Source organism: Dipodomys merriami, unplaced genomic scaffold (genome assembly GCF_024711535.1).
Source record: "Dipodomys merriami isolate MVZ:Mamm:240054 unplaced genomic scaffold, mDipMer1.0.p SCAF_48, whole genome shotgun sequence".
Lineage (NCBI taxonomy): Eukaryota > Metazoa > Chordata > Mammalia > Rodentia > Heteromyidae > Dipodomys > Dipodomys merriami.
In genome coordinates, this window is record NW_027206046.1 from 11,796,896 (window position 1) to 11,821,752 (window position 24,857).

The following is a 24,857-nucleotide window of genomic DNA, read 5'->3' on the forward strand; positions in this document are numbered from 1 at the left end:
CTGCTCTATCGGTTAGTACCTCGTCTCAGACTTATGTCTCTGAGAGTTTATGGGTATAATAAGTGAATGAGCATCTTGGCATGTTTGCATCCAAAAGGCCAGAGCAGTGGTCAGAAACGGCCTTTAGAGCAGAATTGCCAGACCCTTCTTTCAGTGTTGGGTTGAATTTCCTGTGTTGAAAGATTTCTTGCACTCTCTTGGACTCTGTTAGGAGATAAGGACCCAGTCTGTTCCATCCTCCAGGGCTTGAACTTGGACGGGAAGGACGGGGCACAGCACAAATGACCACAGCCTTGGGCAGTGCATGGAAACTCCTGACCTCCCCTGACTAGGATGGCACCCTCATCCGGGTCTCTGTTTATGTGTTCTTCCTTGACATCGGCTATTTGCTGTTCTGTATTTTATGGTGATTCCTGGATTGGATATTGCTTAGCTCCAGGAGGACAAAGGCAGCGTTTTTTTTTTTTTGTTTTTTTCATCTTCCCCACTTGGACACCATCCATGTACCTCACCAGGTACCCCAAACACAGCAGCAGCAGGCTGGCTGGTAGGTGAAAGCATGCACACAGTAAGCATGGATAGATAGTGCAAATGACTTGGATGGAGGTCAGCATGCAGAGGTTGATTTGGAACTTCCCTTGGGGTCTGTACCTGTTCAAGGGAAGGGAAGTGACAGGAAGGGAAGGGGATGTTGAAGGGAGAAGGAAAGAGAAGGAGGGGAAGGGAATACCACAGAGGAAAAGGGAAAGAAAAAAGAGTGAAGGAAAAAGGGAAAGGAAGGGAAGAGAAAGAAAGGGAAAAGGGAAGGAAGGAGGATGGACAGAAAAATGCAAGTTGTGATGCAGACCTCCACCCAGCCTCCTCTAAGCCTGCAGGGAATTCTGGAAGTAGAATGCCCCTTCAGAACTGTTCTGAGTTGGGGTGAAGACTCCATCCTTTGTATCCCCACAATGGTTAATCATAGACATAGTCCTTCCAGTGTGCGGCCTTGAGTGACTGCTTCCTTCGGCCTAGGGCTTCTGCAGGGGGCTCACAGCAGCTCCTGGAGGAAATCCTGCATGTCTCAAGGGAAACATGGATGATGTACAGCAACATCCACCACAGGTAGCACACAGGGCACGTTCACTAGGGACAGTGGCCTAGTCTGCTTGCAAAGTTCAAAGGATCACTGTTTAAAGCAGGGAACCTTTTTAGGACTGTCAAGATGGTTAGATTCAAGTAAGCCACTCTCGATAGCTCTGCACCCAGTAGGAATCCCCACAATCCAAGAGACAAGGGTAGGCCACGGCTGAGCGTTCAGAGGTGCTGTGTGCAGTGTTAATGAATGGCAGTGGAATTGGATGTGCCTTTTGAGATGTCTGCAGCCATGGGAAGAAGGGAAAACACTCCCCAGAGAGTGCAGAGCTGAGCCCGATGCTAGCAATGAATGGTGTAGGGTTTGGAGGATGGGTACAGCATGGTTTGCTGTCATGGGAAGTCCTCTGGAGATGGAGAGAGAATGTGTATGAGTGTATAGAGAAGGCTGTTGCCTACGTTACTTCTCCTCCTTTTAAAAAAAATTATACACACACACACACACACACACACACACACACACACACACACACACACACACACGGCACCTGCTTTTTCATTTGTCAGCCAGACGCAGTTCTAGTCACACTTTCCATTGACACTTTTCTCTAACTGGATTTTCCCTCCTCCACCATTGGCTCCCACCAGAATCCACATGTGCTCCTCTAGGAGGACACTATATAAATGAGGTTGTTTTGTTCTTCACTCTCTCTTTGTATGAAATGTCGAAGTAGGTGGGTGTTTGGGATGTATTCCACACACATATACAAATAAAAGAAGGCTGGGGGGTGGTGTGGCATGTGCAAGGTCCTGATTTTGACACCCGGATGAAGGAAGTTTGGAAAAGGGGAAGGGAAGGAGAGAGGGAGGGAAGAAAGAAAGGAGGGAGGGAAGAAGGAAGAAAGGAAGGAAGGGAAGGAGGAAAGAAGAAAGGGAGGGAGGAAAAAGAGGAAGGAAGGGGAGGAGACAAGGGGGAAAATGAAGGGAGAGAAGAAGGGAGGGAAGAAAGTAGAGACTGATTTAATATGTATTTCCTCTAATAGCCCCCCAGAAAAAATGTAAGACTACCTTCCCCTCACACATCTCCTATATTAAGCCATAAAAGCACATTACTGGCCGGGTGCCAGTGGCTCACTGAGATCTGAGGATCATGGTTCAAAGCCAGCCTGAGTAGGAAAGGCTGTGAAACTCTTATCTCCAGTAAAAAAATAGAAAACCTGAAGTGGTGCTGTGGCTCAAGTGGTAGAGCGCTTGCCTTGAGCTGAAGAGCTGAGGGACAGCGCCCAGGCCGAGTTCAAGCTCCATGACTGATAAAAACAAACAAATAAAACAGAAACAAAAACAAAAAACACGTTACTTCTTCTATATCAGAAATGTTCTTTTTGGGCAACTGCTCGGCACAAATTCTGAGACTGCTTTAGAACAAACTTCACGTTCATTTTGGATTTCCTAAACATCATTCATTGCCTGGGCATAAATTTGAGCCTGTTCATGGAAAATCTACCAGTATGCAGACTATAAAAATGGAAGGTTTGGCAGCACAGAAAGTGCTAGACACACCCTAATAGAAACCAGGATTTTGTAATTCAGTTCTCCAGGACAGAAAGAGAGAGACAGAGACAGAGAGAGAGACAGACAGGCGCAGGCAGACAGACACACTCATACACAGACACACAGACACAGACGCACACACACACTTGGTGTCCAATATTGTTAAAATTGTAGAGAAACCATAGGGACAACAGCTGAATGCTGGCTTGTTTCAAAAGTAAAATACACTATCTGGGAGCTGTTGTGGCCCCCAAAGGAAGTGTTGTAGCCATACACTGCTCCATGGAGATTCCAGTTTGTGTGCGACTCTGGAGTCAGGAAGTTCTGGGAAGTGTTTTTGTGAATGTCTTCTGTTTGCAACTTGGGGCCCCATGGGTTCTGCTGGAAAGGTGAGCAAACAGGGAATGGGGGCAGTAAGGCCCTCTGGGGCGTTTTTGCCTACCAAGTTTGAATCCTGCTGCTTAGCTTCCCTTTGGATCAGACTGAAAAAGTTAGATGTGTGCTAGTGGCCTCATGCCTGTAATACTAGCTACTCAGGAGGCTGAGATCTAAGCCTTGTAGTTCGAAGCTAACCCCAGGCAGGAACGTCCAAGAGACTCTTATCTCCATTGAACCACCAAAAAGCCAGAAGTGGAGGTGTGGCTCAAGTTGTAGAGTGTTAGGCTTGAATGAAAAACCTAAGGGACAGCCCCCAGACCCTGAGTTCAAGCCCCAGTACCACCACACCACCACCACGACAAAATTGGAGAAAGTTGGGGAGCAAAGGCTGAGATTAGGATTAAAACTTGGTAAAACTACAGGGCTAAGAAGCTGTGGGAAAACAGGGTGACCTACTGTGGGAGGCTGGTCCTTGCTGGCCAGTGTCCAGTCCCACTGTGATATTTTATATTTCTCCTATTTATTGTATGGTAATCAAGTCCTTACACTGTCTTAGGGATTCAATTACTTGTTTCTATGGTATTTAGCTCTTATACCAACGAGCCTTTGGTCTAAGTATTATAAATGAGCCACTTTTTCTAGATCAAGAAATAGTGGCACAGAGAGGTTAAGTAACTTGCTCAGGATGGCACCACTTGTCCACAGAAAAGAAGCCAATTGGACTGCAACTCAATTCTTATTGCCAGCAGATCACCTGGCTAGGCTGCTTTGCAAACCTTTGCTCTGCTCCTACAGAGCTTACAACCCTGAAGGTTGGGTCCTTCTGTTAGTTCAGGCATGGTTCTGTCAACATTGTTGCACTCTTCTAGTAGCCCAAGTACAAGGACTGGTTGATTTGAATTCTAGGCAGAGACTGGTGAAGGATGGTTGGGGGGGGGGGTGTCCTAGTCTTTTATTTCTTATATATTGTTGTTTATGTTGCTGTAACAGAACATCCGAGACTGGGTTGTTTATAAAATAAAATGTTAAAAGCGGCTTATTTTGGCTCACACTTCTAGAAGCCAGGAAGTTAGCATCTGGTGGTTGTATATCCCTGGTGGAAAACTGGAAGGGCAAGCTGAGTGTGGGTGGCTCACTCCTGTGATCCTAGCTGCTCAGGAAGCTGAGATCTGAGGATTGAGGTTCAAAGCCAGCCCAGGGAAGGAAAGTCTGTAAGACTCTTACCTCCAATAACTTAACTCAAAAAAGCTAGAAGTGGTGCTGTGGTTCAAGTAGAAAAGCACTAGACTTGAGTAAAAGAAGCTCAGGGGCAGTGCCCAGGCCCAGAGTTCAAGCCCTAGGACTTGGCAAGAGACAGAGAGAGATGGGGGGGGGGAGAAAAAGAAAAAGATGGAAGTGGAGGTGGAGGACTCAGTGGGAAAATACTAGCCTTGAGTGGAGAAGCTAAGTAAGAACATGAGGCTCTAAATTCAAGATCTAGTACCAATACACACACACGCACGCACGCACGCGCGCGCGCGCGCACACACACACACACACACACTTTCTCCATTAAATTCTCATAAGTTCATAACAATTTCTATAATAAAAATATTTTTCACATGTTCCTAGATATCAAGCTCCGGATTAACTTTTTTTGCCCACAGAAGGCATTCTACCACTTGAGCCATGCCTCTACTTCTAGATTTTGTTAGATAGTTGGAGATACGAGTCTGGTGGATTTGTCTGCAGTTGGTTTCAAATCACAGGCATCACATCTCAGCCTCCTGAATAGCTAGAATGCAAACCCCCCATTCTTTTTTTTTTTTTTTTTTTTTTTTTTTTGCTGGTCTTGGGGCTGGAACTCAGGGCCTGGGTGCTGTCCCCAAACCTAAAGGCTAGTGTTCTACCACTTGAGGAACAGCACTACTTCCCATATTTTTCTGAGTAGTTTAGTGAAGTTAACAGTCTCACAGACTTTCTGCCCTGGCTGGCTTTGAACCATAATTGCCAGATCTCAGCCTCCTCAGTAGCTAGGATTACAGGCATGAGCCACTGGTGCCCTGGGCCCTGAATTCCTTATTATCACAAGTCTACTTGCACCTCATTGTAGTCTGGCCAACAGAACAAAGGTAGCCCTGTCAGGAAACTAAAAGGAAAAAGTATTCACAGCTAGACTCACATTTATGAGCATTAGAAACCCAGTTTTTAAGCCGGGCGCTGGTGGCTCACGCCTGTAATCCTAGCTACTCAGGAGGCTGAGATCTGAGGATTGCGGTTCAAAGCCAGCCCGGGCAGGAGAGACCGTGAGACTATCTCCAATAAACCACCAGAAAACCGGAAGTGGCGCTGTAGCTCAAGTGGTAGAGTGCTGGCCTTGAGCTGAAGAGCTGAAGGACAGCGCCCAGGCCCAGAGTTCAAGCCCCACGACCGACAAAAAAAAAAAAAAAAGAAACCCAGTTTTTAAATTATCTGCAATCACTCTTAGTAGTTGGGGTTCTCTACCAGCCTGAATTTGGTCTATATTTACTTTTTTTTGTCTTACATTAAAATAACTTCTTTTTACACCCCCCCCCTACACTTTTTTTTAAATTTGTTTTTTATTGTGAAAATACTGCAGAGGAGTTACAGTTACATGAGCAAGGTAATGAGTACATTTCTTATTGTTGCCTCCTCCTTTGTTTTTCCCCTACCATCCCTTACTTTTTTCTTTTGCCAGTCCTGGAGTTTTAATTCAGGGACTGGGCACTGCCCCTGAGCTTTTTTTTTTTTTTTTTTTTTTGCTCAAGGCTAGCACTCTACCACTTGAATCATAGTGCCACTTCTGGCTTTGTCTGTTTATGTGGTACTGAGAACCCAGGGCTTCATGCATGGTAGGCAAGCACTCTACCACTAAGCCATATTCCCAGCCCTCCTTCTTTTTGCCCTTTTTCAGATACAAAATTGTAGAATATTATACATTTTCACCTTTCAGAATATTATCTCCTCCCACTTAAACACAATACTCTTAGTTTTTTACGTGGAAAGCAGTTTCTTTATTATTAAGAAGCCATCTTATTAGTCACGGTGGTGACTGACCAGTGTGGTTTTGTTAAAGGAGAGATCAGAGAACCTCAGGGTGACTAACACAGGGGTAAATTTCTGGAGAAAGCAGGCATTATGCCAAGAATGATGTAGAGCAAGTGCCAAGGCCAGCAAGTATGGTGAACTCAAAGCTGTTCCACCAAACCTTTCAGGGATGAAGGCTTGGGGATAGATGGGGAGGTCTTTTTCAAGCCATGTTGGTGCTTTGTTTGGCTTTGTGTTAAAAAAACAAGCAAACCAAGACTGGGTATATAGTTTAGTGGTAGAGCACTTGTATAACATGTATGAGGCCCTAGATTTGATTCCCAATACATGGAGAAAATAAGGTGGAGAGAGAAAAAGAAAAGGAAAAAGAACTCTACATAAAAACATTTCTGGCCGGGTGCCCACCGGCTGTGCCCACTGGGTGCTCATGCCTGTAATCCTAACCACTTAGGAGGCTGAGATCTGAGGATCACAGTTCAAAGACAGCCCGGGCAGAAAACCAGAAGTGGTGCTGTGGCTCAAGTAGTAGAGCGCTTGCCTTGAGCAGAAGAGCTCCAGCCCCAGGCCCAGCGCCTGGTCCCAGAGTTCAAGCCCCATGACTGAAAAAAAAACAAACAAAAAACAAACCAAGCTGGATGCCAGTGGCTCACACCTATAATCCTAGCTACTCAGGAGGCTGAGATCTGAGGATCGAGCTTCAAAGCCAGCCCGGGCAGGAAAGTCCATGAACTCTTATCTCCAATAAACCACCAGAAAACCGGAAGTGGCACTGTAGCTCAAATGGTAGAGTGCTCGCCTTGAGCTGAAGAGCTGAGGGACAGCACTCAAGCCCACGACCGACAAAAAACAACAACAAAAAAAATTTCTGAAGCCTAGCACAGTGTCTCATGCTTGTAACTAACTACTCAGGAGGCTGAGATCTGGAAGATCTGGAAGATCATGGATTCGAGCCAAGCCAGGCAAAAAGTTGACAAGACCTCTTCTCTACCAGTAGCTAGGTATAAAGGTTCATGCCTGTAATCCCAGTTTAAGTGTGAGGCTAAGAGCATAAGTATTGTGGTTCTAGGCCAGTGTGAACAAAAAAGTTCATAAGGTTCCATTTCAGCAAGAACAGGTGGGTGTGGTAGCATAAGCCAGTTACCCCAGTTACAGCAGGAAGTATGACAAATCTGAGCCAAGCCACTGGAACAGACTGAAGAGCAACTTGTGTGTGTGTGTGTGTGTGTGTGTGTGTGTGTGTGTGTGTGTGTGTGTGTGTGTGTGTGTGTGTGTGTGTGTGTGTGTGTGTGTGTGTGTGAAAGGGAGAGAGAGAGAGTGTGTGTGTTCTGGGGCTTGAACTCAGGGTCTGGGCACTGTCCCTGAGCTTCTTTTGCTCAAGGCTAGCACTCTACCACTTGAGACACAGTGCCACTTCTGGCTTTTTCTGTTTATGTAGTACTGAGGAATCCAACCCAGGGTTTCATGCATGCTAGGCAAGCACTCTACCACTAAGCTATGTTCCCAGCCAAATAAAGAGCAACTCTTAAGAACTAGATTGTAGTGGTATAGTGCTTTAGACTATAGCTTTAGATTTTTTTTTTCTGATACTGGGGCTTGAACTCAGGGCCTGGGCACTATCTCTTAGCTTTTTCCAAACAAGGTTGGTGCTCTACCACTTGAGCCATAGCTCTACTTCTAACCTTTTTATGGCTAATTGGAGATTTAGAAGTCTCATGGATTTCCCTGCTTGGCTTGGCTTCAAATCACAATCCTCAGATCTCAGTCTTCTGAGTAGCTAGGATTACAGGTTGAGCCAAAGTTACTTGACTGAGAACTTTATATTCTGCTAAGAACTTTGTTAGTTAGCTCTAGACATAGAAAGCTAACCAATAAAATAAAATAAACAAGCCATTTTAACTCCTAGGAAAACAATATAAACAAGAAACAAATTCAGTCATTGAAGTCAAAGAATTCAACATGACTAAGCTATGAATGGTATTTAAACCATAGTAATATAATTTCTGAAGTGTGATTTAACTAAATGTTGAAGTGAACCAAATTGGAAAATGGAAAAAGAAACAAATGGGGAAGAAAGCTCAACTCCCACCATCTATAGCAGAAAGCTGAAAGTCAATAAAAAATTAACAGAGTAAACACGAAGTAGCTAAAGTAGTTTATTGTTCTATTTCTTTTGTTTGTTTGTTTGTCGGTCATGGGGCTTGAACTCTGGAACTGAGCACTGTCCCTCAGCTCTTCAGCTCAAGGCTAGTGTTTTACCACTTGAGGCACAGTGCCACTTCTGGTTTTCTGGTGGTTTATTGGAGAGAAGTGTCTCATGGACTTTCCTGCCTGGGCTGGCTTTGAACCGTGATCCTCAGATCCCAGGCTCCTGAGTAGCTAAGATTATAGGCATGAGTCACCAGCATCCAGCTTTGTGTTCTATTTCTAAGGAGCCAGCATAAGAAGTGGGTCAGAAACTGGTCAACTAGTGGCTCATGCCTGTAGTTACTTAGGGGTCTGAGATCTGAGGATTGTGGTTCAAAGCTAGCCCAGGCAGGAAAGTCCACGAGACTCTTATCTCCAATTAACCACCTGCAAACTGGAAGTGGTGCTATGGTTCAAAGTAGAGTGCTAGCTTTGAGCTGGGCCTGGGCACTGTCAGCTCAAGCTTTGAGCAAAAGAGCTCAGGCACAATGCCCAGACCAAACCCCACGACAGATGACAAAAAAAAGAAGTGCATTAGACAATGTTGTACTTTTTGTGGGGTGGGATATCCTGGGACTTAAACTCAGGGCCTGGAGTATCCTAGTCAAGCTCTCTCTCTCTCTCTCTCTCTCTCTCTCTCTCTCTCTCTCTCTCTCTCTCTCTCTCTCTCTCTCTCTCTCTCTCTCTCTCTCTCTCTCTCACTTGTGATTCTTCTACCATTGCCTCTCAAAATAGCTGGGATTACAGATACATGCCATCATACTGGTGTGAGGATTTGTACTATACTGTAAAACATAGAATGATTTAGTTGTGGGTTTTTGTGTGTGTGTGTGTGTGTTTTTGGTTAATACTGAGGTTTAAACTCATTGCCTTGTACTCTACCACTTAAGGCAGCTTTTTTTTCTTTACTTTAGTTGGTTTTTGAATAGAGTCTCGTGTTTATTTCCAGGCTGGCTTGGATCATGTTCTTCCTACTTATAGCTGAAATGACAGACATATATCAACATGGCCAGCTTTTTTTTTTTTTTCTTTTTGCCAATTGTGGGACCTGAACTCTGGGCCTGGGCGCTGTCCCTCGGCTCTTCAGCTCAAGGCTAGCGGTCTACAACTTGAGCCACAGTGCCACTTCTGGCTTTTTCTGCTTATGTGGTGATGAGGAATCAAACCCAGGGCCTCATCCATGCAAGGCAAATGCTCTACCACTGAGCTACCTTCCCAGCCCAACAACATGGCCAGCTTTTAATTGACTGAGATGAAACCTTGTGAATTTTTCTTTAATCTTCAATCATCTAGATGTCTGCTTCCTGAATAATTAGAATTATACACATAAGCTATTTAGCATCTGGATATGATTTGACTTTTTTTTTTTTTGGTTGGTTGTGGGGCTTGAACTCTGGGCCTAGGCACTGTCAGCTCAAGGCTAGCGCTCTACCACTTGATCCACAGCATCTCTTCATGTTTTCTGCTCGTTTGTTGGAGGTAAGAATCTCACGGAGGGCTGGGAAGGTGGCTCAGTGGTAGAGTGCTTGCCTTGCATGCCTGAGGCCCTGGGTTCGATTCCTCAGCACCACATAAGCAAAAAGAAAAAAGCCAGAAGTGGCGCTGTGGCTCAAGTGGTAGAGCGCTCACCTTGAGCTGAAGAGCTGAGGGACAGCGCCCAAGCCCAGAGTTCAGGCCCCACGACCGGACCCAAAAAAAAAAAAAAAAAAAAGAATCTCACGGACTTTCCTGCTCAGGCTAGCTTTGAACCTCAGTGCTCAGATCTTAGCCTCCTGAGTAGTAGGATTACAGGTGTCAGCCCCTGTGATTTGACTTTTAAAGTAAAGGTACCTGTACAGCTTTGAAAATGAATGGGAGGGAGGAAAAGAGAAAGGGAAAGGGAAAGGAGAGAGAATACTTGCTGGTCAGCCTAAGGAGTAATATGGAAACCCTGGTCCCTCTCCTTGATCCTTCTCCCTGGACATGGTGCAGCGACCCCAGGGCCCTGTTGAAGGAAGCAAGTATCAGTGTCAAGGATATGCCAGCTCTGGTTGTCATTATTGTTCCTGTTATAAGTTCGAATGTATTTCAATACAGGTCAGAACTGAGAGATCCTTATTCACATAAGAGACATTCTCTGTTTCAATCCCTGACTGTGGGTCAGGATGAATGAACCATGATTCCTGCCCTCAAGGAATTTGGAGACAAAGTTATTTCATCCAGCTAATAGATGATTGATAGAAGATTGATCTTGCTACAAGGTGATAGGAGTATGCTTGAGGACAGGGGGATTACAAAGAGAAATCTCCCAAAAAGTCTTTCAAGTGAAGCTCTTGCGGTTAAGTAACAATCCGGGTTGGGAGGGGTCCAAGTACTGGAGACAGAATGTGCAGAGGCATAGAGGGGACCTGGCCGTGACAGAACCTGGTACAGGTGATACCAGAATGTGGACTTACGTCAAGAGCTCAGAGATGTAGCAAGTGACCAGAAGACACACCATCAGCTCAACAGCCTGGTCTACATTGTGCTAGAGAATCTGGCTGTGTCCTGAAAGCTATGAGAAGCTGTAGTTTAGCCACTATGGAGACTAGCATGGAGATTCCTTTAAAAAAAAAAAAAAAAAAAACCTGGGCTGGGAAGGTGGCTCAGTGGTAGAGCACTTGCCTTGCATGCATGAGGCCCTGGGTTCGATTCCTCAGCACCACATAAGCAGAAAAAGCCGGAATGCTATTGCTCAGCTGAAGAGCTGAGGGACAGTACCCAGGCCCAGAGTTCAGACTCCATGACTGACAAGAACAAACAAACAAAAAACACCTGAAAATAAGATCCAGCTATCTCACTCCTGGGCAAAGGAAATGAAGTCAGTGTACAGTAGATCTACCTGCATGCCTTGTGTATTGGGCACCATTCACAATAGCCAAGACAGAGTTTTCCTCCTTCCTTTTTTCCTTCCTTCCTTCCTTCCTTCCTTCCTTCCTTCCTTCCTTCCTTCCTTCCTTCCTTCTCCTTTCTTTTCCTTTCCTTTATGTGTGCCAGTATTGGGACTTGAACTCAAGACCTGGATATTGTCCCTTAGCTTTTTTTCCTCAAGGCTAGCACTCTGCTACTTGAGCTACAGCTCCACTTCTGGTTTTTTGGTGGTTAATTAGAGATTAGAGTCTCATGGAATTTCCTGCCCAGTTGGCTCCAGCTTTCAACCATGATCCTTAAATCTCAGTCTCCTGTGTAGCTAGAATTACAGGCATGAACTACCAGAGCCTGGCTTATGATGGAGTTTTCTTCAGCCATAAAGAAGAATGAAATCCTGTTGTTTGCTGGAAAATGGATGGAACTGGAAGACATTATGTTAAGCCAGGCACAGAAAGATAGGTACCACATGTTCCCTCTCATGTGTGGGATTTTCCTTAAAGCCAACCTGAATGTGGGGTGTTGATTCCTAGAGGTTGGGGGGAGGGGGAAGAGGAGGTATGTATGGATCGAGAGAGGCTGGATTTGATCGGTGCTGTTGTACACATGTCTCAAAAAATCACACAGAATGAAAATGAACATGTAACAAAATGAAACAAAAACAACCAAGATCTATGCAATAAAATAGTATTCAGTAGTTTAAAAAAAGACTATTGTGGCAGTTATCAAGTTTGGAGTGAAAACCGGGACAGGATAAACCCATAGCTCCACAGGTATCTTCCTGTTCTGACCAGTCACTGTTTATTTATTTGCCAGTTCTAGGGCTTGCACTCAGAGCCTGGGCACGACTCAAGGTGTTTTTTTTTGTTGTTGTTGTTATTATTAGTTTGGTTTTGGTTTTTGTTCAAGGCTAATGTTCTACCACTGGAGCCCAGCTCTACTTCTGGCTTTTGGGTGGTTAATTGGAAATAAGTGTCATAGACTTTCCTACCCAGGCTGGCTCTCAACTGTGATCCTCAAATCTCAGCCTCCTGAGTAGCTAGGATTACAGGGGTGAGCCACTAGTGCCTGGCTTACCTTTTTTAATTTTTTTTTTTAAAGTTTATCATTCCCACCGCATGTCAGGGATAGCATGGTGAGCAAAGAATTCAAGGTTCTCTCTCTTTGGACCTGCCAGGGAGAAATGAAGCAGGTAAGCAGAGACCCTGCCTGGGGGACAATGTATTCAAAGGCAGGGTAGGCAGGATGGCTCAAAACCTGCTTGGATCTGGGGAGCAAATGATCAGAGCCACTGGGGTGAGCTTGAAAGAGATAAAGCCACCTCTCTTGGGAGGACATGCCTGTGAGGCTTAGTGGGCAGAGCAGACTTTGAGGTTTCCTTAGAGCACCCACAGGCGGCTGTGTCAGCACAGGAAAGCTTGCTGGGGCCAGAGCCTGGTGGGGAGGGCTGTCTGCGGCCTGGTCTTCGGGCACAGGAAGAGGCCCTGGGGAGAAATAGCCAGCTGAGTGCCTGCCCTGGGGCCAGCGGAGGAAAATGAGAGCAGAGACATGACAGAGGGAGGCCACAGAAGAGGAGAGCTTGGCAGGACTAAGGTCAGTGCCCCAGGTTCTCAAAGCAGGAGATGTCCCAGTTATGGAGATGGCAGAAGCTGAGCAAAGACAGTGGTAGGAACGGCGTGTGAAAGGAAGGCTAGCATCTGGTCCCTGGGAATTGCACAGTACTAGGTTTTTGGGGTTGTGTGTGTGTGTGTGTGTGTGTGTGTGTGTGTGCGTGCGTGCGTGCGTGCGTGCGTGTGCATGCGCGCATGTCAATACTGAGACTTGAACTCAGGGCCTGAACATTGTCCTCTGTTCTTTGTTTTGTTTTTTAACTTTTGTTCAAGGCTAGCATTTTACCACTTTAGCTACAGCTTTACTTCTGGCTTTTTCGCTGGTTATTTGGAAGTAAGAGTCTTAGGAAGTTTCCTGCCTACGCTGGCTTTGAAACTCAATCCTTAGATCTCAGTCTCCTGATTAGCTTGAATTACAGGCATGGGCCACTGGCACTCAGCTAGGCAGACAGCTTAGAGTGAAAGAAAGGTAAGAGGTAGATCTCTTGCTGAGTTCAGGCATTTGAGTGTATTCAACCAGTCTACATTTAGGGAATACATACCACCTTCCAGGTGTGGTTGCTGAGCAGGTAGAATCTGGGCCTCAAAGACGGAGAAGGGACCTGACAAAAGCATTGAGTCCATCATTCATTTACCCAGCAGGCACTTCCTTGAGGCAGCTGGACTAAGATAAAGCCATTCTTATAAAGATGACTTCTTATTTCAACATGTCCTCCTGACTGGCTTTGAACCTTGATCCTCAGATCTTAGCTTCCTAGTATCTAGGATTATGGGCATAAGCTACCAGTGCCCCAAAATAATTAACTAGAATATAGTAAAAAAGCAAAAGAACAACTCAGACACATATCTATGAAATATGGACATTTGAAACAGAGGTGTGATTCTAACAAATCAGCAGCCAAATTTAGTCAATAAAAGGATAAACTATTCAATTTTTTTTTAAAGTAAATTGTGCCAGGACTAGTGGCTCACACCTGTAATCCTAGCTAAGGAGGCTGACATCTGAGGATCGAGGTTCAAAGCCGAACCAGGGAAGGAGAGTCTGAGACTCTTAATTGCCATTAACCATTAAAAAAAAAAAAAAGAAAGAGCCCGAAGTTGAGATATGACTCTCAAGTGGTAGAGTAACAGCATTCATCAAAAAGCTAAAAAAGATCACTCTGGCCCTGAGTTCAAGTCCCACTCACGGCCCATGCAGACAAAAATCTTCTCTATGACTGAAGATAACATAATGAAGTTAAAAGATCAAAGCCACTGATGGGGAGCACATAGCTACAATTCAGACCAGCAGATGATAAGATTCCATAGTAAGTAAAAACTTTTACCCATGAACAAGAAAAAGACAGACAAGCCAGGTGAACAGATAGGAGAATATTATGATAAGAACAAGAAACTTAAGAGGAGAGAAAAACCTGAATGCCCAGTAAGCACAAAAACATAGCGAATCTAGCTAGCAATCAGAGAAATACACATTTAAAGCAAACTCCCACCTAGTACCTATCAAGTGGACAAGACGCTAAAAGTTAAACTCTTTGAAGTGTTGACGAGGAAGCAGAACCCCAGGAACTCATCAGTGACTGCTGGGAGTGAAAATTAGTGCAGCTCACCCGGAGAGCACTTGGCTGCCGGGCTCACAGGACTTGGCAAGCCAGTTGTGGGTGGAGAATCTGGAAGGCTGTTTTGTGTGTGTGCAGAAAGTGGAATGAATTTAAATGTCCATCAACAGAGAGTATGATAGAGATAGAATAAACTCATTTTAGATAGCTCGTGAAAGCACGATGTTCAAGACTTATAGCAGGATTCCTTGTAGCATGATGCCTTTAATGTGAAGTTTAAATGCACTGTGGACAGAATGTGGATGTATTTGGACTCACACAATGAGTGTAATTAGACATGAGGAAGTAGAAGCAGAAGACAAAGAGAGTTAAAGCCAGACACATGCTTGTCATCCTAGCTATCTAGGAGGCTGAGATCTGAGTATTGAGATTTGAAGCCAGCCTGGGCAGGGAAGTCCAAGAGACTCTTATCTACAATTAATAACCAAACAGCTGGAAGTAGAGGTGTGGCTCAAGTAAAAAGCTCAAGAACAGGGCTTACTAGCACACAAACACAAGAAAGAAAGAAAGAGAGACAGAGAGAGAGACAGAAAGAGAGGGGGGAAAGAAAGAGAGGGAGGAAGGAAGGGAGGGAAATATTGTTCTTTCTGGGTGAGGGTCATAGATGTTTGCTATATTATCTTCTGTTTTGTCCGTGTTTGAAATGCTTTGTGTTTTTTTTCTTAAACATTACATCTTCTTAGAAGAAAAAAAAAACCTACATGCTCAGTCTCCATTCTAAAGTGGGCAACAGTTCAGGAAGCATTCAAAATAATTGGTGTGCATAGCACATGCATAGCAGTTTGGTGTGCAGGTGTAATGAGTTAAAGCACAGGACTCTGAGGCAGATGGTAAAACCCACTCTGCCATTTCCTAAATGGTAGGCTTATAAGATACTTTACCTCAGCTCTCTTTGACTTGGTTTACTTGAATATAACGTGCTGCTGCTAATGGTGATGGTGAAGACTTTCATAGAGTTGCTGTGAGGATTTGATGAATATACTGTGTCTAAGGAAGGAAACAAGACTGCTAAGTAGACTCTATTAATATTCTTACACCTGAATATACTCTACTATTCAGAAAGATGAGATTGAAAAAGACTGTTTAAGGGAATTGTATAAGTAAGTAGATGTGTGTGTGTGTGTGTGTGTGTGTGTGCGCGCGCGCGCACGTGCGCATACTAGTCCTCAGAGCTTGGTTACTGTCCCTCAGAGATTTTTGCTCAAGGTTAGTGTTCTACCACTTGAGTCACAGCTTCACTTCCAGTTTGTTGGGGCTTGTGTTGTTGTTGTTGTTGTTGTTGTTTGGGTGGTAGGGGTTGATGGTTAATTGGAGATAGAACTATCACAGACTTTCCTACCTGTGCTGGCTTCAAACTGCAATCCTTAGATCTAAGCCTCCTGCCTGAGTCGCTAGTTTTTTAAATGATTTTTGCCCTTCTGTTACAGTAAGACAAAAATATCTCTCAGATCTGCAAATTTAACCTGTTAAATTGGAGATGATTCACACATACCCCCTAGTGACTTCACAAATATCTGCTTCAGTTAGCTCTGGTAAGGAAAATGATCCCAACACTCATTCACTTTTAAGAGCTGGCTGTTAAGCTAGTATGAAAGATAAAATCAACACATAATCATTGAAATGTACACAGTCTGCTTGAAAAATAAAAGCTACATCTACCTCGTTTCAGTGAACACACAATATTGTTCTATCAGGACTATCTTTTTTTTTTTTCCATCAGTCATGGGGCTTGAACTCTGGGCCTGGGCGCTGTCCCTCAGCTCTTCAGTTCAAGGCTAGTGCTCTACCACTTGAGCCACAGTACCACTTCCAAATTTTCTGGTGGTTAATTGGAGATAAGAGTCTCATGGCCTTTCCTGCCTGGGCTGACTTAGAACAAAGATCCTCAGATCTCAGCCTCCTGAGGAGCTAGGGTTACAGGCATGAGCCACCAATGCTTTTTGTATGTTTTGAAATAATGAAATGTGCTCTGCCCTAGATGGATGGAGACTGAAATTGAGTCTTATTGAATGTTACTAATAAGTGAGAGAATGAAGTCATTGGCAAGCCAAAGCTTTAGGTGATATCTTGTAAACTGGGGCAAAGTGGTAACTCTGTTACTTACTGGCCATATAGCCTTAAGTGAATTATTTACATTGGTGCCTCCATTTCTCATGTAGGAGATGGAGCTGTCACTTTCTCTAGCAGGATAGTTTTGAGGGTCAGATAGATAGTGTACAATACTTCTGGTATACAGTCTGTGCTACGAGGTTATCATTAACTGACTTACAGGTTGCTCAGTGATGGCGGGCTGGGAGGGGGAGTTTAAGACAAAATGAGATAATGAGCTGAAAGGTTTTGACAGCAGTCCCTACCAGGCCTCCACTTCACCTGCTGTGGCAAGTTATTACAGAAAATAGAATGAAGAATGGTGTTTGTCCTGACAATGATTTATTTATGTCCTTCCTTCCTTCCTTCCTTCCTTCCTTCCTTCCTTCCTTCCTTCCTTCCTTCCTTCTCCCCTCCTCCTCTCCCTTCCTCCTTCCCTCCCTCTTCCCCTTTCTTTTTTGTTCCAGTACTGGGCTTGAACAGGGCTTCATGCTTTTGCTTAGCTTTTTTTTTTTTTTTTTTTTTTTTCTCAAGGCTGGTGCTACACCTCTAGTTCCAGCTTTTTGCTGGCTAATAGAAGATGAGTCTTTTTTTTTTTTTTTTTTTTTTTTTGATTTTGGGATTGAACTTGAGGCCTGGGTGCTGTCCCTGAGCCTCTTTATGCTCAAGGCTAGTGCTCTATCATTTGAGCCGATTTCCAGATTTTGAATGGTCAACTGGAGATAAGAGTCTCTTGGGGAGTTTTCTGTCTGGGCTGGCTTCAAACCGTAATCCTCAGATCTCAGCCTCAGGAGTAGCTAAGATTACAGGCTTGAGCCACCACCAGGGTAGATAAGAGTCTTGTTGATTTGTCTGCTGGGGCTGACTCCAAATCTGCATCCTTAGATCTCAGCATCTTGAATAGCTAGGATTACAGGTACCTGCCTTGATAGGGCTTTAATGTGCCCCTACCCCACACAGTCTCCCAAGCTAGAAGAAACACACACTCTCTTTTTCAAGCCATTCATGGGTCGATTATTGCTCTCCCCATTACCCAAAGAATAAGCTAAAGGAAAACCACTGTGTTCAAGAAATATCTCAAGGCAGGTAAAAGTGTTTGAAATCCATATTTCAAATTGTCTCTATAAATTTTTTGAAGCCGGGCACCGGTGGCTCATGCCTGTAATCCTAACTACTCAGGAGGCTGAGATCTGAGGATCACGGTTCAAAGCCAGCCAGTGGTTTATCTCCAATAAACCACTAGAAAACCAGAAGTGGCACTGTGGCTCAAGTGGTAAAGAGCTAGCCTTGAGCTGAAGAGCCGAGGGGCAGCGCTCAGGCCCAGAGTTCAAGCTCCACGACTGACAAAAAATAAATAAATAAATTTTTGACATGTTTGTTACTTGGATAGTTGAAAGTTGATCAGTCATCACCTTTGCCATTTCTGTCCTGTTCACATGTACTCCTCATCGTCAGTACTTGCTTGTGTTTCTTTCTGGAACCTTTTGAAATCACGGGTCCATTTTGCAAGGATTCGTTTTGTTAAAATTCGATAGTATCATCAGTAGTTTAATAACCAAACATATAAACATATGCTGAAAGAAATCAAACCTACTAAAAAGGAGTAAGTTGAAGGATGGACTAAACACCCCCTCCCAGGCCTACCTGTGAGACTTTCCTGTTATCTCTCAGAGTGTGGGTCCAGCACCGACTATATATTAGATAACAATAAATCATAATCAATCTCATTATTTTAAAAAGGCAACATAATAGAAAGTTCTAATCTTTTCATTTTGTGTACCTGTTAAAGGTGACCTGACTCCTTGGGGTGACCTGACCCCAAGCTGCTTGCTTCTTGTGGCAAGTGGTAGAAAATTGAGGGACCTCAGGTCTTCCAGGAAGATGACTCCTATCACTCACTCACGGGATGTATCATCAAGGAAATTGATTCCATTGGGGGATTAGGGAGATCCGAACCCAATGAAGTCCTCAAGGATTAACTTAAAGTTAACCTTCACTCAGAAGAGTTTACCCTCCAACCTTCCTTGGCCCATACAGGTTGCATTGTAGATGCCTTTTAAAGTCTTTCTAAAAAAAATCTCTCATACACCTCAAAAATATCATTCCTCTCAAGTATGAAAGGCCTTGGAACAAGTATTATTTTTCATGTGCTTCTAAGCTACCGTCATTTTTCTGGGGAAAGTGGGGAAAAAAAATCAAGATTATTGCTTATCCCTAACTCAAAGGCTCCACCATTCCCTTAACAATCTTATTCCATTCTATTTCCTCCACTTCCCCATTCTTTCTTTCACTATTTCAGAAATATACAGACAACAGGTTTTCTGCAAGGAAAAGGAAAATGTTATGCCATTTAACTCCAAAGAGAGGCAATAACCCCGTCTTCCTGGAAACCACACGTGTTAGGTTTACATTTCAAAGACACTAAGGTTCCTTAGCAGTCTTGTGGCCACAGCTACTTAAGGACAACCAAGAACTACAGCTGGCCGAAGCCAGAGGCTGTCTTCTCCAGAATGCATTTTACCTTTGGCCTGGTGTACTCGTCCTGTGGACCATATTCTTCTATAGTCAGCCACTTCCTCATTTATCAGAGATCAGAAAAGGAAATGGGAGGGGAGGAGGAGACCATCACCCTCCCCTTTGATTCTTGGCCCCTCCTTGTTATAGTGAAGGATATAATGATAACAGCTGAGAAAAAAGGTTGCTCAACATGAAAGTTCAAGTTCAAAGTGGTTTATGGTCTTTTCCATCTCAAGGAGGTTTACTTGAGGTCTTCTAGTTCCCCCAACAGTTAAATATGAGTGGCAGAAATTCGGACTCCCTAACCCCCTCCATGGCCTTGAGCTGGTCCCTCCTGCCTTCCTTGTGCCCTGGGTCCTTTGCCTAGACAGACAACGCTCATTGAACACTTCTTTTTTCTTCTTAACGTTCTTTTTTGGCTAGCTCTCTTGCTGGCCATCCTGTTAAGTGTTTGGCAGAGTGATTTTTTTTTTTTTCCATCAGTCATGGGGCTTGAACACTTGAGTCTGGGCACTGTCCCTGAGTTCTTTAGCTCAAGGCAAGCACTCTACCACTTGAGCCACAGAACCACTTCTGGTTTGCTGGTGGTTAATTGGAAATAAGAGTTTCATGGACTTTCCTGCCTAGGCTGGCTCTGAACCACAATCCTTAAATCTCAGCCTCCTGAGTAGCTAGGATTATAGGTGTGAGCCACTGGCCGAGTATGACAAATCATTTCCAATGGTCTAAGTTTGTTATGGTTGTCTACAAACTCTCCTTAATGAAGAGAGAGAAAGAATCTTGATCTTTTTCTACTTCCTCATCCTGGTAATGCTCAACCTTCTTTCTTGGCCTGTAAGCCGATAGCTCAGAGCCTGTCTTTCTTTTATCTTTCAATAATCATTCACATCATTTGTCCCCAAAGTTCAGCACCTTGTTCTCACTAGGCGCTCATCTGCCTCTTTTCCTGCCCACTCACCCGGCTTGGTAAAATATCTGTTTGTCTTTGTCAGCCTGGCATTTCACCATCTGGGAGAGTTTAGTATTTTCTAGAGACATGGAAACATCACTTGTACTCTGGCTGCACAGCACTTACAAAAGCAGTGACTCACACTGGCCGAAGGACTCATCCACGTGGTGAAATGCCCACTTGGATTTAGCTCCAGCATGGCTCTCCAAACAAGTTCATTACCATTGCACACCATAATCCCCAACAGAGATTTGGGAATGTTCCTTTGCTTTATAAACTTCTTGAGGGTACTTACTCTCAGATCTTCTCTTCTCTCTGTCATCAGTCTTGGTTTTTGGACATCCAAGCTTCCTCAGTCTTGTCTCATGGTCCTAATCACATGAGCTATTCATTAGCTGCACCACCATCCCCTTTTTCTCTCTATTCAGAGATTGTGAGATATTATCATGATTCCTTATCTTTCATGGTTGAAGAATGGGAAATTTCGTTTAGACATAAAGAAGAGAATTATCTCTGGCCCAAAGTGCTTTTCTAATATTTATATACAGAAATTAGAAAGTTTAGCCAGGCGCTGGTGGCTCACGCCCATAATCCTAGCTAGTCGGGAGGCTGAGAATAGAGGATCACGGTTCAAGGCCAGCCCGGGCAGAAAAAGGCTGTGAGACTCTTTTCTCCAATAAACCACCAGAAAATTGGAAGTGGTGCTGTGGCTCAAGTGGTAGCGTGCTTGCCTTGAGCTGAAGAGCTCAGGGACAGCACCAAGGCCCAGAGTTCAAGCCCCACGACAGACAAAAAAATAAATAAATAAATAAATAAAAAGTTTGTGCTAATGCTTGTCATGTATGTCTGGACGTTTCCCCCACCAATATATATGTGCCTGCTAATTAGGTGTGCTTCACCAAGCACCTCTGTTCCTTGGCCTGCAAAGCTGTCCTCATGCTTTGCAATGTCACTCCCAGTAGGACCCTGACTCGTGTTCCCTGTGCAGAGGTCTGAGACAGAAGGATGGATAGAAGCCCAAGGTTTCCATGCTGTAGAAATCTGAGTAGGGGGCTGGGAAGGTGGCTCAGTGGTAGAGCGCTTGCCTTGCATGCCTGAGGCCCTGGGTTCGATTCCTCAGCACCACGTAAGCCGGGGAAAAAAAAAGCCGGAAGTGGCACTGTGGCTCAAATGGTAGAGTACTTGCCTTGAACTGAAGAGCTGAGGGACAGTGCCCAGGCCCAAAGTTCAGGCCCCACAACCGGACCCAAAAAAAAAAAAAAAGAAATCTGAGTAGGACTGATCTCTTGGTACTAAACCAGTAGTAATGGGTATGATGCTGAAACTGGAGTCTCCCCTCACCCCTCTCTTCCCCCACAGATCTCTGGGTAATATACACACACACACACACTCTCTCTCTCTCTCACTCTCTCTCTCTCTCTCTCTCTCTCTCTCTCTCTCTCTCTCTCTCTCTCTCTCTCTCTAATTGGCCAGATTGTCTTGATTTTTTTGGAAGCCCTTCAGGCTAGTTCCCATGATGCATACCAACACACACGTGTGCATGCTTTCATCCAGTGAGAAGTGGTGAACTAAAAACTGCAATTACCTTTCTGGGAGCGGGGAAGGAGCCTGAAATAGGCTTTATGGTGCTAAAATCAAAGTGCTGTCAGGGCCCCTTAATTTCTGGAGGCTATAGGAAGAATTCCTTCCCTTGCTCTTTGGAGCTTCTAGAGGCCACCCACGTTCCTTGGCTTGTGACCTCTTCCACTGCAGAGCAGTGCTCAAGTTGCCCCAGCCTCTCCTTCCACCTTCTCATTTCTCCCTCCCTCCCCCCAAAAGTGCAGTTTTGTTTAGTTCACTGCCTGTCACTTACTGGATGGACGGATGCATGCATACACACATGTTCATTCTCTCCCCCCTCTCTCTGTCCTCTTTTCATGGATAGTAACCCCTGTGATTGCATGTGTCCTGTTGGTAATCACGTCTTAACTCAATCACATCTCTTTTTGCCACTTAAAAGCATATCCAGTGGTTCCAAGCATTAATGGATATGGGAACTGGGAGCCATTATTCCAGCTGTTACTTCACTCCTTTCTAGAAGCTGATGGGGCATATTACGATATTTCACAAGTATTTTATATAAAGGCTCACAGAAAGGCATGCATTTTAATATCAAAAAAATTTTCCTTCCCAAACTTTTTTTTCCGTCCTCTTTCTTTTACCTTCCTTTTACCTCCCTCTCTTTCCTTCTTTCTTCTTTCTTCCTCTCTCCCCCTCTACTTTCTCTCTCTTTTTATTTTTCTTGAGGCAGGATCTTATTGTATAGCCCAGGCAGGCCCTAAACTTATAATCCTCCTGCTCTGCCTTCTAAAAGTTGGGATTACATTCATAGTTCACCATGCTCAGCAAGAAGACAAATGTTAATACTTGGGAAACCTATGGTCACTAGAATCTTCCTTGAGTATATGCATGTGTTGAACAAATGTTTTGAATCCTAAGACCATACAGGAAGTTGACATTCTAGGGGTGAAGCAGGCAAGGTAGCACCTGCCTATAATCCCAACATAGGAATTCAGGGCTAGCCTGGGCTACATGTAGATTTCCATCATCCATCAACTCTGTCTCTGCCTTGGAAATGGGCTTGACATTGGGGTTAACATTCCTGTTGCTATGCAATAATTTTCCCTTATCTAATTTGCAAAACTGAATGGTTTCCATGGTGACTGCAGTTGTAGGAAGTTCTCCAGGAGATAGTTAAGTTGTTATGCATAGGACAGGTCAAAAGAATGAGAAATGGCTTGCATGAGAGGAGACCACTTCCCACAGAAGGACAAGCACAATTTAGAAGGTTCCAAGGGTGAACAGGCACAGCACATAGAGAAGAAAGCAAGGTCTCCAAAATGTAGTCCTGTTCAGTTGGAAAGCTATAGGACTGCCGTTCAACCTAGTATATTTTGCTTGTGGGAATGGAATGAACAGTTCTCAGACATTTCTTTCTTTCCTTCTCGTAGGTCCTGATGTATTCAGTTCCAAGAGTCTTGCCCTTCAAGCCCAGAAGAAGATCCTGAGCAAAATAGCCAGCAAAACCGTGGCCAACATGTTGATCGATGACACCAGCAGTGAGATCTTTGATGAACTCTACAAAGTCACCAAAGAACATACCCACAACAAGAAGGAGGCCCATAAGATCATGAAAGACTTAATCAAGGTGGCGATCAAAATTGGGATCCTCTACCGGAATAACCAGTTCAACCAGGAGGAGATTGTGATTGTAGAGAAGTTCCGGAAGAAACTGAACCAGACCGCCATGACCATGGTCAGCTTCTACGAGGTAGAATACACCTTCGACAGGAACGTGCTCTCCAAGCTCCTTCATGAGTGCAAGGACCTGGTACACGAACTGGTGCAGCGCCACTTGACGCCCAGGACCCATGGGCGCATCAACCATGTCTTCAACCACTTTGCTGATGTTGAGTTCCTTTCCACCCTCTATAGTCTGGGTGGGGACTGTAGGCCCAACCTCAAGAGGATTTGTGAAGGAATTAATAAATTGCTAGATGACAAAGTCCTTTGACTGGTTTTCTTCTTGGACTTTGCTGCTTTCAAGTTGTTAACATTCAGTCTGGTCCAGTGAGAAGCAAAACAAACAAGCAGAAACCCTGTTGAAGATGTTCACGTTCTGTCCCCTTCATTCCTCTGATGCTGAGGTTAAGGTGTGTGTTAACTCCTGAGCTCGATGATGAAGTCTATTCCTTTAAGTCATTGTGTGTATAAGCCCAAAGGACTGTGTTCTAATCAGAGACGCGGCTTGGCTAATGTCAGTGAGCTTAGTTCATCTCAGAATGGAAGGAACCCACAACCAGGAGCCAGAGGACATAGCTTCAGCCACCATCTCCACCAGTTACCACTCTCCTCTGTGTTCTGGAGTTGCGATGCTTGCCTGCTACCTCCCAGGGCTGATGGAAAACTCTTTTAATATTTTCTAAGTGCGAGAGGGATAAACCTAGATGTAGACGTCTAGACCATGAAGCGGCACAGAAGAAAAGAAGAACAGAATCAAGTGGGTTGGGGCTTGTTATCTGTCTCTCTTGTGCGTTGCTTCAAACAAAAATAAAGTGAAACCCAAAGGTGTGCACAAAAAGGTAGTTGTGAATTAGAAAAAAAGAAGTTTTTCAAGAGTTGTGCCTTTCAGGTCTCAGAGGCGCCACTTTATGATCCTGTGGAAGGAAAGTTTCCTTGAGAGATTTCCCGGGTTGTCCCCCTGCAGGACAAGCCTCCTCACATCCGAGGGCACGGGAGTCTGTGTTCCAATGTACACAGGAAGCTGGGCAGAAAGATCCCCTATGTGTCATTCTTGGTCTCTCATTTTGTGCTGTTTTCTCTGGTCCATTAATAAAGCCTTCAAACAAGGTCTTGGGAGTTTTGATTAAAAAAACGAATTCTAGCTGGTGGCTCATGCCTATAATCCTAGCTACTCAGGAGGCTGAGATGTGAGGATCGCAGTTTCAAAGCCAGTCCACACAGGAAAGTCTGTGAGCCTCTTATTTCCAATTAGCCACCAGAAAATCAGAACTAGAGTTGTGGCTTAAAGGTCTAGAGTACTAGCCTTGAGCAAAAATTGCTCAGGGACAGTGCTGAGGCCCCAAGTTCAAGCCCCATGCTGGGAAAAAGAAAAACAAAAACAATTCCTTGGAGATACAGTGCTAAGAGTAACAGTATTAGCTGAGCACTGGTGGCTCATGCCTGTAATCCTAGCTACTCAGGAGGCTGAGATCTGAAGATTGCAGCTTGTAGCCAGCCCAGATAGGAAAGTCTATGAGACTCTTCAATAAACTACAAGAAAAAAACAAAAAGCGGGAAGTAGAGCTGTGGCTCAAGTAGAGCACCTAGCCTTGAACACAAGAAGCTCAGGGACAGTGCCCAGGCCCTGAGTTCAAGCCCCAGGACAGGCCAACAAAAACAATCCATGAGCTACTT

The 24,857-nt window shown here is 44.5% G+C and overlaps 1 protein-coding gene across 2 annotated transcripts in view; it reads left to right on the forward strand.

The window, feature by feature from the left end:
- The window catches only part of Tnfaip8l3 (TNF alpha induced protein 8 like 3), a 30,168-nt gene extending 5,879 nt beyond the window's left edge, over positions 1-24,289 (forward strand). The window contains exons 2-3 of one of the 2 annotated variants that reach the window (XM_069995414.1): positions 15,775-15,879; positions 22,892-24,289. In XM_069995414.1, coding sequence (XP_069851515.1) covers positions 15,825-15,879; positions 22,892-23,454 — 618 coding nt within the window. In that variant the 5' untranslated portion in view covers positions 15,775-15,824 and the 3' untranslated portion in view covers positions 23,455-24,289. The remainder of the gene's footprint in view (positions 1-15,774; positions 15,880-22,891) is intronic. The other variant, XM_069995415.1, reaches the window with a different exon arrangement.
- Positions 24,290-24,857: the final 568 nt, after the last annotated feature.